The sequence below is a fragment of the Rana temporaria genome, chromosome 11, assembly GCF_905171775.1.
Source record: "Rana temporaria chromosome 11, aRanTem1.1, whole genome shotgun sequence".
In the NCBI taxonomy this organism is placed as follows: Eukaryota; Metazoa; Chordata; class Amphibia; order Anura; family Ranidae; genus Rana; species Rana temporaria.
The window spans coordinates 40,386,988-40,403,907 of NC_053499.1; the positions used below are offsets into that span (position 1 = coordinate 40,386,988).

A 16,920-nucleotide genomic window follows, 5' to 3' on the forward strand; every position below is an offset into this window, starting at 1 on the left:
GCAAGGATCTGTACACAATTCCTGGAAGCTGAAAACATCCCAGTTCTTGCATGGCCAGCATACTCACCAGACATGTCACCCATTGAGCATGTTTGGGATGCTCTGGATCGCCGTATACGACAGCGTGTTGCAGTTCCTGCCAATATCCAGCAACTTTGCACTGCCATTGAAGAAGAATGGACCAACATTCCACAGGCCACAATCAACAACCTGATCAACTCTATGCAAAGGAGATGTGCTGCACTGCGTGAGGAAAATGATGGTCACACCCCCCAAAACCCCCCAATACAGTAAAACTGCACATTTTAGAGTAGCCTTTTATTGTGGTCAGCCTAAAGCTCCATACAAACTATCAGTTTTCCTGCAGGTTTTTCTCTTCAGGTTTACCAAAACCATGTAGTGCAAGGGCCTGCCTGATTGCATACAAATTGAAACTCTTAGGCCCCGTACACACGATAGAATCTATCCGCAGATAAATCCCAGCAAATGGGTTTCTGCGGATAGATCCTATGGTGTGTACACGCCAGCGGATCTGTTTCCGCGGAGAAATCTCCTCTGGGATGGATTCCAGCAGATCGAATATTTGTTGTGCTGCACAACATATCCATCTGCTGGAATCCATTCCAACGGATGGATCCGCTCGTCTGTACAGACTTACCGGATCCATCCGTCCAAAGGGATTCCCCGCACGCGTCGTAATGATTTGACGCATGCGTGGAATTCCTTATATGACAGCGTCGCGCCCGTCGCCGCGTCATAATCGCGGCGACGGCGCGACACGTCATCGGCAGAGGATTTCCGCGCGGATTTCAATGGGATGGTGTGTACACTCCATCCCATCGAAATCAGCGGATTTCTTTGAGAGGATTTATCCGTGGAAACGGTCCGCTGGACCGTATCTGCGGATAAATCCTCTCGTGTGTATGGGGCCTTAGGCCCCGTCCGTACACATGACCGGATCTATCCGCTGGGATTGATCCGTGGATCAGTTCCAGCAGACAGATCCGGTCGTGTGTAGGCCCGAGTGGACATTTTCCAGCGGATAAAAATCCAGCCGACGGATTTTCAGCGGATAAAAATTTCTTAGCATGCTAAGAAATCTATCCGCTGGAATCTGTCCTTCGGACTTATCCGGTCGTCTGTACAGACTCACCGGATAAGTCCGCCCGATCCCCATCCCTCGCATGCGTCGAAGTGATTCGACGCATGCGTGGAAGTATTTACCTTCCAGGGTCGCGCACGTCGCCGCGTCATCGGCGCGGCACGTCACCGTGTATGTTTTCCTCGGGGATTTTGATCTGATGGTGTGTACAAGCCATCAGATCAAAATCCGGAGGAGGAATGTCCGCTGAAAACGGTCCGGCGGACCGTTTCCAGCGGAAATCCTCTCGTCTGTACGAGGCCTTAAGGTTTGATCTCATATTAGATGGTTTTGGTAAACCTGAAGAGAAAAACCTGCAGGAAAACTGATAGGCCCAGATTCACAAACCACTTATGCCGACGTATAGCACGTTGCGCCGACGTAGATGCAAATGTGCGCAGGCGTATGTGTGCGCCAGACCCACAAACCAACACACGCCCAAAAACAGGCTATACCCTGCCGACGTAGCTTGCACACGCCGGCGTAGGGTGGGCGCACATATGGGCTGGATGCATGGGGCTGCTCCCATTGATTAGCCACTCAAACATGCAAATGAGGGAAATACGCCGATTCACGAACGTGCGTGTGCCTGGCGCATGCTACGCGAGATGCGCGTAAGTTGTACGTCCGGCGTAAAGTTATTCCCCATAAATGAGGTACAACCCGGCAACAGACATGCACAGGTCTGCACCAGGGAACACAAGCCGGCGTATTGTGCGTTGGACGTGTGCCTGGCTGGGCGTACGTTATGTTCACGACGTACGCAGTGATCCGGCGTTGCTTAGGCAGTTGTGCCGACGTGGTTGTGAGCAGGCGCAGGGGGGTGCTGTGCATGCATCCACGTCACGGCAAATGCGCAGTTCGTGATACGTACCTGTCTGGCGCTCGACCCATCATTTGCATGGGCTCACACCTCATTCACGCCCACTTCCACCTACGCCGGCGTGCGCCTTCGAAACCCACACCACGCTGGTGCAACGTTGGGAACACTGGCTTGCTGAATGCAATGCTTGCCTCTCCGCGCTACGTTGGCGTAGCGTACAGTGTTTGCTCTATGGCGGCGTAATGTGCGCTTTGCTTTCTGTGAATCTGGGCCATAGTGTGTATGGGGCTTGAGGCACACCTGTGCAATAATCATGCTGTCTAATCAGCATCTTGATATGCCACACCTGTGAGATGGATGGATTATCTCAGCAAAGGAGAAGTGCTCACTAACACATATTTCTGAACATTATTTGAGAGAAATAGGCCTTTTGTGTACATAGAAAAAGTCATAGATCTTTGAGTTCAGCTTATGATAAATAGGGGCAAACACAAACGTGTTGCGTTTATAATTTTGCTCAGTGTATATAATTTTTTTTTTGCGTATACCATTAATTATTTAAGTACTATTTATTTTGTGGTTGGTAATTTATGTCACAATATCTGTGTTGGTAATTATTCCTGCAGTGAAAAAGAATTCCTTAAATCGTTGTGAAAAGTCACTCTACCACCTTATACAATGTGTCCAAATCTCTGACAAATTCACATTCTAGTGCTCCTGTAGTGTTCTCTGACCTTCTTGAGACTTGGTTCCAATCTGTCTGTTGCAGTGACATGTAAAATCGCATGCATTCCCATGACAATAAATCTCTTTTGCTTCCTCGCTGTCTCATTCTGCCACCAAGAGTACAGAAATAAGCCCATTATAAGCTCCAGCTAAGGACCATGTGACCAAGCTGGGCCAATCACCTACATGGTAGGGACTCACATGCTTTTTCATACCCGGAAGTATCAAACATTTCCTTTACTTCTAATGGCTGAAGTAGCAGAGTGAAGAAGCATGGGAAAAAAACACAGTTTTTGGGGGGGTTTGATGCCTATATGTTTCCAAACTTGGTTTTACAGAATTCTCACCTGAGTCAAGGTCTTCAGTTCTATTTGCAGCTGGAGCAGCGATCCCTCCTTGTCATTCAGCTGGGAGGTCAATATTAGATTATCTTGTCTCTGTCCTCTAACTGCCTAATAAAACACAAACACAGCTCACAGCACCAATCAGCTCTGCGATTCCCATTACACAACCTGAAGCGAACACAGGTGCTACTGATAAAACATGGCTTGCCTCTTAATATTCACAATAAATAAAGTTCATGTTTTGAAATAAAGTTGACTTGATTTATTAACTGCCTTTTGAAAGTTAAAGCAGAAATCAAGGTTCCCATACAGTACCTTATTTCAGCAAAAAAGCCCCCAGTATAAGTATTTATTAGGGTCCATCCAACTAGCTGCGAGAACCACAGCAGGGGTTCCCGTGATTGGCTGCGAGAGGCAGCCTATTGTAAGCATTTGGAGGCTGCCAGTTCTAGCAGCTATACCCCACTAGGGTTCTCACATCTAAGCAGGGTGAATTTGCTGTTGTAAATGTACCCTTACCCCTACTTCACTTACTTAAAAAAACATGCTGAAACCATCTTATAAAATATCATTACATGATCTGACTATCCTGCTTCCAATTTCTACAGATTGCAGGGTAGGTACAGTGGCGACAATAATTTTGAAAGTTTGCCCGCTTACAAAGAATGAAGGGTCTATAATTGTTATCATATGTGTATTTTAACTGATAGAGACAGAATATCCACCAAAAATCCAGAAAAAAAAAAACACACAATACAAATATCATAAATTTAGGGCCAAATCCTCAAAAGAGATACGCCGGCGTAACTGCTGTTACGCCGTCGTATCCCTGTTTCTAACTATGGAACTGATCCACAGAATCAGTTTCCCATAGTTAGGCAGAAGATCCGACATGTGTAAGGGACTTACACTGCCGGATCTTAGGATGCAGTACCGCATCCGCCGCTGGGGGCATTTTGTGTCGAAATGCCGCCTCGGGTATGCAAATTAGCACTTACGGAGATCCACGAAGCTTTTACGCTTCGTTTTTTCTCCATAAGTTTTAGTTTGCAAACGCAAAATTAGGGCTGCTTTTACAAAGTGTAAACTGTTTACACCTTGTAAAAACAGACCCTTCTGTCCAGCGACGCGATTTTTTTTGAATTTTTTTTTCGCGCCGTATCTTTTTTTTTCCCGACGCAACTTTATTGACCCGTCGCAATCCACAAAGCTCGGCGTAACGTAATTTCGCGCTATGCACGTCGGGGAAATTACATCACGAGCATGCGCAGTACGGCCGGCGCGGGAGCGCGCCTAATTTAAATGGGAATCGCCCCCATGAAAAGAGGAACACCTTGCGCCGGCGGAATTTAAGTTACACAGCCAAAAATTTCTAGGTAAGTGCTTTGTGGATCGGGCACTTAGGTAGAAATTTTAAGGCAGTGTAACTTAAATGGTAAAATTTACGTTACGCCGGATCTTTGTGGATTACCCCCAGAATATCCACCAAAAATCCAGAAAAAAAAAAACACACAATACAAATATCATAAATTAAGTTCCAGTTCAGTGAGTAAAATACATATTTCATCCCCTACCAACCAACAATAATTCTGGCTACAATATGTGCACATGTGGTACACAACTCGTTATGTGTAGAAAAGACACAGAAGCTTTCTTCAATTCACACCTCACCATCATGGGCTAGACCAAAGAGCTGTCAAAGGACATCAGAGACAAAATTTTAGACCTACACGAGGCTGGAACGGGCTACAAGACCACCAGTAAGAAACTTGGTGAGACGGAGACAACTGTTGGAGCGATTATTTGCAGACGGAAAGAAATACAAAATAACCATCAATCATCCTCGGTCTGGCGCTCCATGCAAAATGTTGCCTCGTGGAGTAAGGATGATCATGAGAAAAGTCAGGAATCAGTCCAGAACTACACGGGAGGAGCTTGTGAATGATCTCAAGGCAGTTGGACCACAGTCACCAAACAAACTATTGGTAACACAATACGTTGCCATGGATTGAAATTCTGCAGTCACCCTCCTCATGAAGGCACATGTACAGGCCCATCTGAAGTTTGCCAATGAACATCTAAATGCTTTGGAGAAGGATTGGGAGAAAATGCTGTGGTCAGATGAGACCAAAAGTGAGCTCTTTGGCATTAACTCGACTCACCGTGTTTAGTTGAAGAAAAATGCTGACTATGACCCCAAGAACACCATGCCTACAGTCAAGCACGGAGATGGAAACATTTTGACTTGGAGCTGTTTTTCTGCTAAAGGTATAGGCCCACTTGGCCTCATTGAGGGGCTAATGGATGGGGTCATGTTTTGTAAAATCTTGGATGAGAACCTTCTTCTCTCAACCAGAACACTGAAGATGGGTTGTGGATGGCTCTACCAGTATGACAATGACCCACAACATACCGCCAAGGCAACAAAGGAGTAGCTCAAGAAGAAGCACGTGAGTGGCCTAGCCAGTCTCCAGACCTTAATCCTATAGAAAATGTATGGAGGGAAGATCTATAAAGAAAAGTGGACCAAAATCCCTCCTGAGATATGTGTAAACCTTGAAACCAAGTACAAGAAACGTCTTACCTCTGCTTGCCAACAAGGGTTTCTCCACCAAGAACTAAGTCATGTTTTGCTTGGGGATTAAATGCTTATTTTACTCACTGAACTGCAACTCAATTTATAACATTTGTATCATGTGTTTTTTCTGGATTTTTGGTTGATAGTCTGTCTTTATTAGTTAAAATACACATATGATAACAATTATAGACCATTCATTTCTTTGTAAGTGGACAAACTTACAAAGTCTGCAGGGAATCAAAAATGTATTTCCGCCACTGTAAATGTACTTTCTCTAAAAGTACACCTACTATTTAAGGTTATCAAAGGGAAGATTGATTGGGGTAGTAGGTGTGGCGCTGTTCTATTGCTATAAATTAATGTGTATTTTTAATGGGTGAAATATTTGTGCTCAATAAGGTCGTTTTTATATTGTAATAATCATTCCTGAAATGTGTATGAAGTATTCTTAATCCACAAGTAAAATTTTTAATAAATGAAACAGAAATCAATAGACCTTAAACCGTGTGCAAAAAAGCGAACTGTATTGTGAACACCTGATCAATCTTTGATACATGCAAAGGAATTGTTAGTCACTAGTATGTAAGCAGCTAATTGGGCCTTATTTATATTTGTAATTGTTATTCTTAAGACATAAATCAAGTGCTCAATTCCTCAAAATGTAAAATTTAAAATAAAGATGAAAGTAAAAATTCCAAACCAAATATAGATGGACCTTCAAAGCTGCCACTCCTGATGACGTCGGGCTGACGAGAAATATGGTGCGGAGTTTCCGGTATCATTGTGTCACTTTCTGTTTGAAGACGTGGAGCGCATGCCATCCCAGACTTCCTGATTTTAAATGCATTCTGAACATTGAAAATTTGGGGGTACCTTTCCAACTGCATAAACTAAATAATCTAAATAAAAGGATATAAAACACTATTATGCAATGGGATGAAATCTTTTCTCTGCAAGTGGATGAGGGGCTGAGCTTTTAAAAGAGGAAGGAAAGGAGAGTCACATAGCGGTGAGGATCTGGGATATGCTATACTGTAGACATGTGCATTTTCGTCTGAATTTCGGGTATTTTCGTTATCGTTTTAACAAACGAAAACAAACACACAGAATACAAAATCCGAAAGATATACAAAAATGCTTTATTTCTGTTTTCGTTGCTACAACATTTCGATATATATATATATATATATACATATATATATATATATATATATATAGGAGATTCGACATGACGCTGACAATAGCAATCTGTGTCTATCAAATCTACCTAAACTTAACTCTATTAGTTCAAGATTATTCTACATAGAGAGGAATGATTCGACATAGAGAGAAAAAATTGGACATTATAGAGACAGTGATGGGGTAGACCATTCGACATGAACGACGAAGATTCGATGAAGCAGCGAACATACAAACGTCAAATCTGTCATTGAAAGATTATGGTGTCTGTCGAAAAGTTCTAAGAAGATTCGACAAGCAGCTAAACTGTACGACGCTACATTTCCGGTCAAATGCTTGGCCCATAGGCTATAGAAGAATTTGAATGTTGGTTGACTAGTAATAATTATTTTATAAATATAATTATTACTAGTGTCATACAATAGCTTGTAGGCGAAACATTCGACCGGAAATGTACAAGTGTGGTGTCGTACAGTTTAGCTGCTCCATCGAATCTTCTTAGAACATTCGACGGACACCATAATCCTTCAATGACAGATTCGACCTTAATTCATTCGGATTTTCGGACGAATGCATTTTTTAATAAAACAAAATAAATAAAAACGAATTTCGGGAGTAACTAAATTAATAAATTTTTCAGACGAAAACGAAATTCCGAAACAAAATATTTCAGAGTGCACATGTCTACTAGGTAGATCCACAGAGCGAGTACGCCGGTGTATCTACTGATACGCCGGCGTACTTTCAAATTTCCTGCGTCGTATTGTTGTTTTGAATCCTCAAAACAAGATACGACGGCTTCTGGGTTAGATCCGACAGGTGTACGTCTTCGTACGCCTTCGGATCTAAGATGCAATTCTTCGGCGTCCGCTGGGTGGCATTCCCGTCGTTTTCCGCGTTGGGTATGCAAATTAGCTATTTCCGACGATCCACGAACGTATGAGTGGCCGGCGCATTTTTTTACAGCGTCTCTAGTCGGCTTTTTTCGGCGTATAGTTAAAGCTGCTATTTCGTTGCGTATAGTTAGACTTGCTATGTTAAGTATGGCCGTCGTTCCTGCGTTTAATTTAAATTTTTTTTTTTTGTTTGCGTAAGTCGTCCGTGAATCGGAATGTACGTAAGTCACGTCTATGTTAAAAAAAAAAGACGTCCTTGCGACGTCATTTAGCGCAATGCACGGTGGGAAATTTCGGGACGGCGCATGCGCAGTTCATTTGGCGCGGGGACGCGCTTCATTTAAATGAAACACGCCCCCTAATCGCCGATTTGAATTCCACCGCCAGAGATAGACTACACCGCCGTAACTTACGGCGCAAAATCTTTAAGGATTCGAACTAAAGCCAGGTAAGGCACGGCGGCGAAGCGTATCTCTGATACGCTGCGCGGGTGCAGATCTCTGTGGATCTGCCCCATAAACTGCAAGTGCGGCACCACAGGGGGAAGCACGAACACAAGCTTGAATTTATGATCATTTGAAGAGCACCTGTCACCTGATTCACTGAATATTTAAATAAGGTCTATCTGTATACATATCAAGGATTGATAATTTGTCTGCATATATCAAAGATTGATCAACTGTTTAACAAAAAGAGCACCAGTCACTTTATTTATAATTATTTTCCACTTATTTTGCACATGTTTGAATGTCCATATTTGGTTTGAATTTTTTTTTTTACTTTCATCTTTATTTAAAATTTTACATTTTGAGGAATATAAGCACTTGATGTATGTCCGAGGAATACCTATTACATACTAGAAACCAACAATTTGTTTGCATATATAAAAGATTGATCCGCTGTTTAAAAGAGCACCAGTCACTTTATTAGCAATACGGTTTGCTTTTTTTGCACATGGTTTGAGGTCTGTTGATTTCTGTTTCACTTATTATTAATTTTACTTGTGGATTAAGAATACTTGGTACACATTTCAGGAATGATTATAACAATATACATACGACCTTATTGAGCACAAATATTTCACCTATTAAAAGGACACATTCATTTATAGCAATAGAACAGCGCTACACCTACTACCGTAATCAATCCTCACTGTATACTTTACTTAGGTAGCTGTTAGTAGGGGTAGCAGTTCCCATCAAAATAAAAAATGCCTAGCCATTTAGTGCAGAACCACCCCAATTTTTCTTTCTAAGGTTATCAAAGCCCCAGGCTCATACCTTCTGCAGTTCCTCCATCCATGACTGCCTTTCTTTCAGGTTGTTATCCCTACTGTCTGGAGCAGAACCAAGTGCATGAACATCTGTCCTGAAATGATACAGCAGATTACATGTGTGTTCCAGGAACACATGGGAAAGCTTTTGGGGGGCTTTAGAGTGCCAAAGTTAACATGAATAAAATGTAGGCAAATGTAAATCACCCTCCATTTGATCTAATTATGTTTTTTGTTTTGTTTTGTTTCTTTCCTCAAGGACCAGTAAAAAATATAGTTTTCCGATAACTGTATGAGGTTAATTGTAATTTTCGTGACAATACTATGATGATTGCACTGTAAAGTGAACAGTGTTGTTACCCTTTTATAGGAAGTGAAAAATAAATGGATCTACTGGCAGGCTCGACGGGTAACACAATTATACTAGAGTGGGATTCAACAAAAAGCATTGTGTTAATGCTAATTACAGACTGCGGTGTATATATATATATATATATATATATATATATATATATATATATATATATATATATATTATTTATTTACTTATTTATATATATATAATACAAATATTATTATGATACTATGGACAAATGCAAAAATTATATATATATATATATATATATATATATATATATATATATATATATATATATATATATATATATCATTTTTGCATTTGTCCATAGTATCATAATAATATTTGTCTTTGTGTTCACCCCCTGCAATTTCCTGCACATCTGCATTTAAGCTGGGAATAAAAATGGTAGTGATAAAAACTATACAAACTACCTAATGCCACACAGTTCACACATATGTATTTTAAAGCGGAGGTTCACACGAAAAGTGAACCTCCGCTTTTTGGCTCCCTCCCCCCCTCTGGTGTCACATTTGACACCTTTCAGGGGGGATGGGGGTGCAGATACCTGTCTGAGACAGGTATTTGCACCACTTCCGGGTTCGGATCCCCGTGGGGAATCCAGCCTGGCACGCCATCCCCCCGCTGTTCCCAGGAGAGAGCGGGGACCAGTGATGGCACCCCGCGATCCTCGCGCATGCGCAGTAGAGAATCGGGCAGTGAAGCCGCAAGGCTTCAATTCCTGATTCCCTCACCGAGGATAGCGGCGGAAGCAGCGGAGGGCCGCACAATTGCTCAGCCTCGGCTGCTGACATCGCGGGCGCGCTGGACAGGTAAGTGTCCATTTTTTAAAAGTCAGCAGCTGCCGTATTTGTAGCTGCTGGTGTGAAGAAAATAGACGTTATTCTGTATTTTCTCATAGGTCCGGTTTGTTTTTTAACCACTTAAGCCCCGGACCAATATGCAGCCTAAAGACCCAAGGTGTTTTTACAGTTCGGGACTGCGTCGCTTTAACAGACAATTGCGCGGTCGTGCGACGTGGCTCCCAAACAAAATTGGCGTCCTTTTTTCCCCACAAATAGAGCTTTCTTTTGGTGGTATTTGATCACATCTGCGGTTTTTAGTTTTTGCGCTATAAACAAAAATAGAGCGACAATTTTGAAAAAAAAGCAATATTTTTTACTTTTTGCTGTAATAAATATCCCCCAAAAACATATATAAAAACATTTTTTTTCCTCAGTTTAGGCCGATACGTATTCTTCTACCTATTTTTAGTAAAAAAAATCGCAATAAGCGTTTATCGATTGGTTTGCGCAAAATTTATAGTGTTTACAAAATAGGGGATAGTTTTATTGCATTTTTATTTTTTATTTTTTTTTTACTACTAATGGCGGCGATCAGCAATTTTTTTCGTGACTGCGACATTATGGCGGACACTTCGGACAATTTTGACACATTTTTGGGACCATTGTCATTTTCACAGCAAAAAATGCATTTAAATTGCATTCTTTATTGTGAAAATGACAGTTGCAGTTTGGGAGTTAACCACAGGTGGCGCTGTAGGAGTTAGGGTGCACCTAGTATGTGTTTACAACTGTTTGGGGGTGTGGCTGTAGGAATGACGTCATCGATCGTGTCTTCCCTATAAAGGGAATGACGCGATCGATGCGCCGCCATAGTGAAGGACGGGGAAGCCGTGTTTACACACGGCTCTCCTCGTTCTTCAGCTCCGGGGAGCGATCGCGACGGAGCGGCTATAAACAAATAGCCGCGCCGTGGTCCCGGATCGCTCCCCGAGCGGACCCGACCACCGCATGTAGCGGGGGGGGTCCCGATCGGACCCCCCACCCGCTAATAGGCGAGGACGTACCTATACGCCCATGTGCCTGTACGTGCCATATTGTGGACGTATATGTACATGCGGTGGTCCTTAAGTGGTTAAGAACCCCTAGACCGATCTGGGTGAAATTTGGATCTGTTGGACCCCCAGATCGGGGCTATCAGGGCATATGTAATGGTAGGGATACCTTGTGTGGAAAGGGGTGTTCCAACTTTTGGGAAAATTGTTTGCTCTCTGCCTGGAGATAATTGGTTTATTCCTTAACTGATCTCAATATCTCCCAGGCAGAGAGAGGGCGGGTGTACTATAAAAGCTTGCTGTGGTAATGTTGTCTGCTGTGTCATGTAAATGAACCTTGGTCTGGCCGTCAAGAACCGTTCATTGTGTGAATTTCTATTGATGAGATGTGTATTGTTTAGCAGGTGAGAAGAGCTTATCTCCGAGTCACCTCGTCTGGGTAAATGACTAGCAATTAGCTCATGTGGAATATATCGGAGACAGAACGTCTGTCTCCTAAAAGAGGTGTATTGAGGGGGGCTCGTTAGTAAACAATTGTATGATGTTGTGGGTGGAGTGTGTCATTGTGCATCCGATTACTGCAAGTATTCTTTTTGGTGTATATAAGAACCTGTCTCTCAATAAAGCGATGCTATGCCTGGTACCTTCATGAAGTCTTGGCTCATGTTTGGGGGAATATTCTAACCATTGGGAAGAATCATCCTGGAAACTGCATTCATCTCCACTATCCCTCTACCTCCTGTGGTAGCGATAATCACTTATGCTCGGCGATTGAGGGATGGAAAGAAGGCCGCAGTACCATACCCACTGCCGGTCTTAACAGCTGGCTTTTTAAAAAAAAATTTGGCCGAACCTCACCTTTAACTGTGCAATCGTCTTTTACCTATAAGTGTATGTAAACTCTAACAATACATCTCTCTTAATTTCCCCCTTATGGTCTATTTAATATAAAAAAGAAAAGGGTTGTCCTAGGTTGACAACCCTGCTCATCCTATATACAATACAGTAGTTACCCTGGAACAGGGTGTGAGTTCCTGGCAGGATCACCAGTAAAAAATGTAGAAGAAACCTGCACATCACATTTTTTTTTTTTGTAGAAAATGTTTAGTGAGAAAATAGATCAGACAAATATAAACAATGCAGCATATTATGCAATTGTTAACAACGGGGGAGACATTGAGACCACCTTAACTATGTCCAAAATCACTTGTGAGAGGGCTACGCCTAAAAAGCTTTAATAAATGTTTTAACCAAAATGGTGAAGTACAAGCTATGAGAAGACATATCTGAAGCCATGTAAGACAAGTACAGAAAGAGACAATCTTCATGGAAAATTGTGAGGTGACATCAGTACATCGTCAGAGCTGCGGAAAGGTAGAGAGGTAGAAGGGTGCAAAGGGAATAGGGGATGGAGAAGAAAGATGAGAAAGGTAACACAGAAATAGAATGTTGCGATATCCACTAGATAAAGAGCCTCTAGGCAGTATGTTTTCACAGCCTTGTATAAATGAGATATCTAGAAGCCCAGGCGTCTATCTATAGTTGATCATATCTGATCAAACTCTTTAGGGCAGTTCCTACTTGCGTAGGTTCATTTATAAGTCGCTTAAGCGTTATCAATCACGTCACACTATGAGGTCAGAGTAGGAGGGTGAGGTCGCTTTAAAAGAATCTTTCTTTGGGCATAAAAAAGCAGAAAAGAAAATAAACAACTTAAAGTGGTTGTAAACCCTCACATATACCCAGTGAACTGATCAGCCTCAGATGATACACAGAGATTAAACAAATCCTCCTACATAGATATTACTTGTTTATCTACAGTCTTCTCTTCCCAACACCCCTTCAAAATGGAAGAAAAGTGTTAAAATCTTTGTTCATCTGTCATGAGCACAAAGGAGGGGGCATAGAGGCTGCATTAACAGTGTGTGAGAGCTGATTGGAGGAAAGGCACACACACCCCCTCCACACAGCAGAAGAACTGTGTTCTGAATAGACACTCTGTCTGCTGAGCTCCCCACCCCCTCCTCCCTCCCCACACAAATGTATCTCATGTGTCCAGAAAACTTCTCAGAAGTGACTCATGCTGATAACAGAAGAATGAAGCACCAGAGAGAAACTACACTTTGGCAAAAGATAGGTAAACACTACAGATAAAAGTGCTTTGCTCAGATTCCATGACTGAGATTTACAACCACTTTAACATGATGACCTAAATCTACTCTCTCTAAGATGTCCAACAGGAGTATTTTGTGGTCCAAACCAGGGCTGTCTTAATGAGAGGGCACACCTGGGCACTGCCCAGGGGCCCCAGCTGCATGGGGGCCCCTGCACTTTCTTCAAAGCAGCTGGTCCTTGAGCCCACGTTGTCCCAAAATTGGGGGCCCCATGATGGCACTGAGAGTGATGGATACACAGAGGAGGCAGGCTGGCAGCGGTGCGTCATGCTGTGCAGAATAATGCCTATTATTTCACAGCCAGCAGGGAGGGGCAGGGCCAGAGCGCCAGTGATGCTCTGACCCCACCCCAATGCAGCTTGAATGCTCAGGACTCGAAAGCTGCGGGGTAGGAGTTGGAGTGGGAGTCAGTGCTGGGGGGATATCTGAGGTGTAGAGGGGTCAGAGTGCTGGGGGGAATATCTGGGGTGTAGAGGGTCCAGAGTGCTGGGGGGATATCTGGGGTGTAGAGGGGTCAGAGTGATGGGGGAATATCTGGGGTGTAAAGGGGTCAGAGTGCTGGGGGGATATCTGGGGTGTAGAGGAGTCAGAGTGCTGGGGGGCATCAATCTAGCAGATATATTATATGCACAGGACAGCTTTGTTACTTTATGTTCGTAGTATTTTCCCCACTGTTTCTTTGCTGTACAGAATGATTGTTCATGTAGTTAATGCAGAGCTCCACCCAAAAGGGGAAGCTCCGCTTGTCTGCCTCCTACCTACTTGATGTCTGTTGACCTGTGCTGTCTCCATTGTAGGGGCCCATGATGCTATTAAGACGGCCCTGGTCCAAACCGATGGTTGAGTCACACAGTTTAGCCACTACTGCTGACCAAAAAGATCTGATGGAGGGGCATGTCCATACCATGTGTAGGAGGGGGCCTACAGGGGAGTGGCAACTTGTACAAGAAAAATTAGTCCAATAGGAAATAGCAGCCAGCCATTGAGAGGTAAAATAAGTTCTATGGAGAAATTTCAGGTGTATAAACCGGTCTCTAGTGGAGATCATAATGGCTGGTGCAGATCTTATATTCTTCTTCACCCAGATCTGGCAAGTCAGTGTTTCACTTTTGATAGGTATGAGCTGAGTTAGTGGCATAGGCCAGGGAGAGTCTAAGGCACAAAGAGAAAAACAGTTTCCCCACCATGTTTGAGATGAGCATCAATGTGGTTAGACATTGAAGTAAGAGGGGAGGGGTATTGCAACTGGACTGCATGTCTGCAAATTTCTGCAACTGCAAATACCTGAAGAACATACTATTAGGAAGATGATATTTGGCCCTGAGATCAGAGAATACCATCAGTCTCCTGTATGACATACAGTAATATTCTTCAGGCCAACCACTCAACAAACAGCCAACAGCCACAGACCTTTGATATTGTGCAGGTGAAAAATTTTAGGATTACCCTTTAGGGGGATATGTGGCAAAAAGGTTAGAGGAGAACAGTATTTTGCCCTTGCATTATGCAACACTAAAAGGGTTGTCCTCATTGGAGTGGTAACAGCTGGATCAGACCTGGGGCCCTTGAAATCAAAATGACCTAAAGTACCATACAACCCTAAGAGGACTGCCTCTAGGGCAGTGGTTCTCAACCTGGGGGCAAGACCCCCTCGGGGGTCAAATGATGATTTGCCAGCGGTCACTGAATCCTGGGCTGTTCCTGAAGCCCACAACGCTCTCCCAGTCTTCCTCCAGCACTGCCACTCATCCCATCCCCCCCCCCCACCACCACCAAGGAGTAAGGAATTAAAATAGAGAATACATGGAAAGGAGAGGAAAAGAAGGGGAGGAACAAAGAAAATGGGAGAGAAGGAATAAGAGAAAGAACAAGAAAAAAAATTAGAATAGAGAGAGATAAAAGGAGAACAAAGAGAAAGAGTGGTACATCCTTAAATGTACCATTAGGGGTTTTAATATTGTACGAGTGGAAGGGACTCAAGGAGCGCTAAATGTTTATGGGTTAGGGGCGCAAATCACTTGTCTTGCCTTGGGTGCTGAAAACCCATGCTACGAAAATAATTTTACTGTTAGGGGTCCCCACAACTTGGGAAATTTTATCAAGGGGTCACAGCACTAGAAAGGTTGAGAGCCACTGCTCTAGGGTATCTGCAGATGTATTGCTAGGTCACTGAAAACCAGGGAACATCATGGAACTTACCCAGCCCACACAAAGGACAAGGCGATGCTGGCCAATTTATTGAAAAATGTGTTTGGTATGGGTACTGGGGTATTTTTGCAATAATATGGACATTTTGGTAAGTAAACCATCTTGATAAGATTAACCCTGTCTCTTGGAGTAAGTGGGAGTCATTTCCAAGATGCACATTCCTGGGAGAACAGCCTAAGTAAAGGAGATAGGTTAAGATCCATATACAGTAAGTCGCCAAGAAGCTCACAACCTGTATCCCAAGGTATCTTAACCCATCCACCCAGCAAGGCATGGTGTCCGTAGCCGGTTTGGGATAAGAAGGGCTAAGGGAAATTTAGAGATTTGTCCCATTTAACTCTAATTCCAGAGAAGGTGCTAAACTTGTCACTTATCTGCAAAGTGGCCTGTAGTGAGGAGGATGTGTTGCTAGGATATAGGAGAGTATTGTCAGCATACAAGGACAATTTTTCTTCAGTCCCACCCACTTCAATTCCTTTCACCAAGTCTGCAGCACAAAGTTGGATGGCCGAAGGCTCCAAGTAAGAGCAAACAGGATGGGGGAAATGGGACAGGCCTGCTTCATCCCCCTAGACAGAGGAAAGGGAGCGGACAAAGAATTGTTAGTACACTCCTTGGCCGCACAGGCCAAGTAGAGAGTATATGTAGTTAGGCAATAAAACCAAATTAGGGACCAGTTAGATAGGGATTAGTTAGGAACCAAACCCAAATTTACGAAGGACAGCCCAGAGGTAGATCCAGTCAATAGAATCAAAAGCTTTTTAAGCATCTAAGGACACCACTACCCCTGGGCTGTACATAGCCCCCCCCCCCACCTTTTTATTATAATTTTTTTCACTCCCTTTTGCTATTCTTTTCAGGTTCTCTGTAGCACCCATACACACCATTTCTTTCACATCCCCCTCTACTTTCCCTTCCAACTCAATCCTCCCTAGATTAGAAGGAGTAAATCAATATCCTAATAATCGCTCTACTTGAATCAAAAGCTGCTCAGAGATATAGAGACCTCAGCTCTTTAACGTCAAAGTATGGTCTAAGAATAATGGAAAGCATCACCCTTAAGCTGGCAACATACATAGCAAATTTTGGCTGGATCAGGATGAAGCAGATTAAATTTAAGCCATGGGTGGCCCTTTCAGCACCCGCACACCCGACATCCTTGGAAATTAAAGTCGAAGAAGCTGGGTGCTAAATTGTTGGCTGAACAGCTACTGTTTGGGTATTCTAACAGCCATTGGTGTAGGCTTTTAAAATACAAAAGCAGGTAGAGCAGATTTCTCCAGTCATGCTATTTAAGTCAATAGATATCCTTCCTTCAGCACGAGAGGCTGAACGAGAGAAATCTTATAGAGTACAAGAGAT

General features: G+C 43.1%; 1 protein-coding gene across 1 annotated transcript in view; it reads right to left on the reverse strand.

Moving 5' to 3' along the window:
• The window catches only part of LOC120917243 (PRKC apoptosis WT1 regulator protein-like), a 54,392-nt gene that overhangs the window by 16,601 nt on the left and 20,871 nt on the right, over nt 1-16,920 (reverse strand). The window contains exons 5-6 of the mRNA XM_040328391.1: nt 8,968-9,055; nt 3,038-3,142 (exon numbers count right to left, since the gene is read on the reverse strand). Of these exons, the coding sequence (XP_040184325.1) occupies nt 3,038-3,142; nt 8,968-9,055 (193 nt within the window). The remainder of the gene's footprint in view (nt 1-3,037; nt 3,143-8,967; nt 9,056-16,920) is intronic.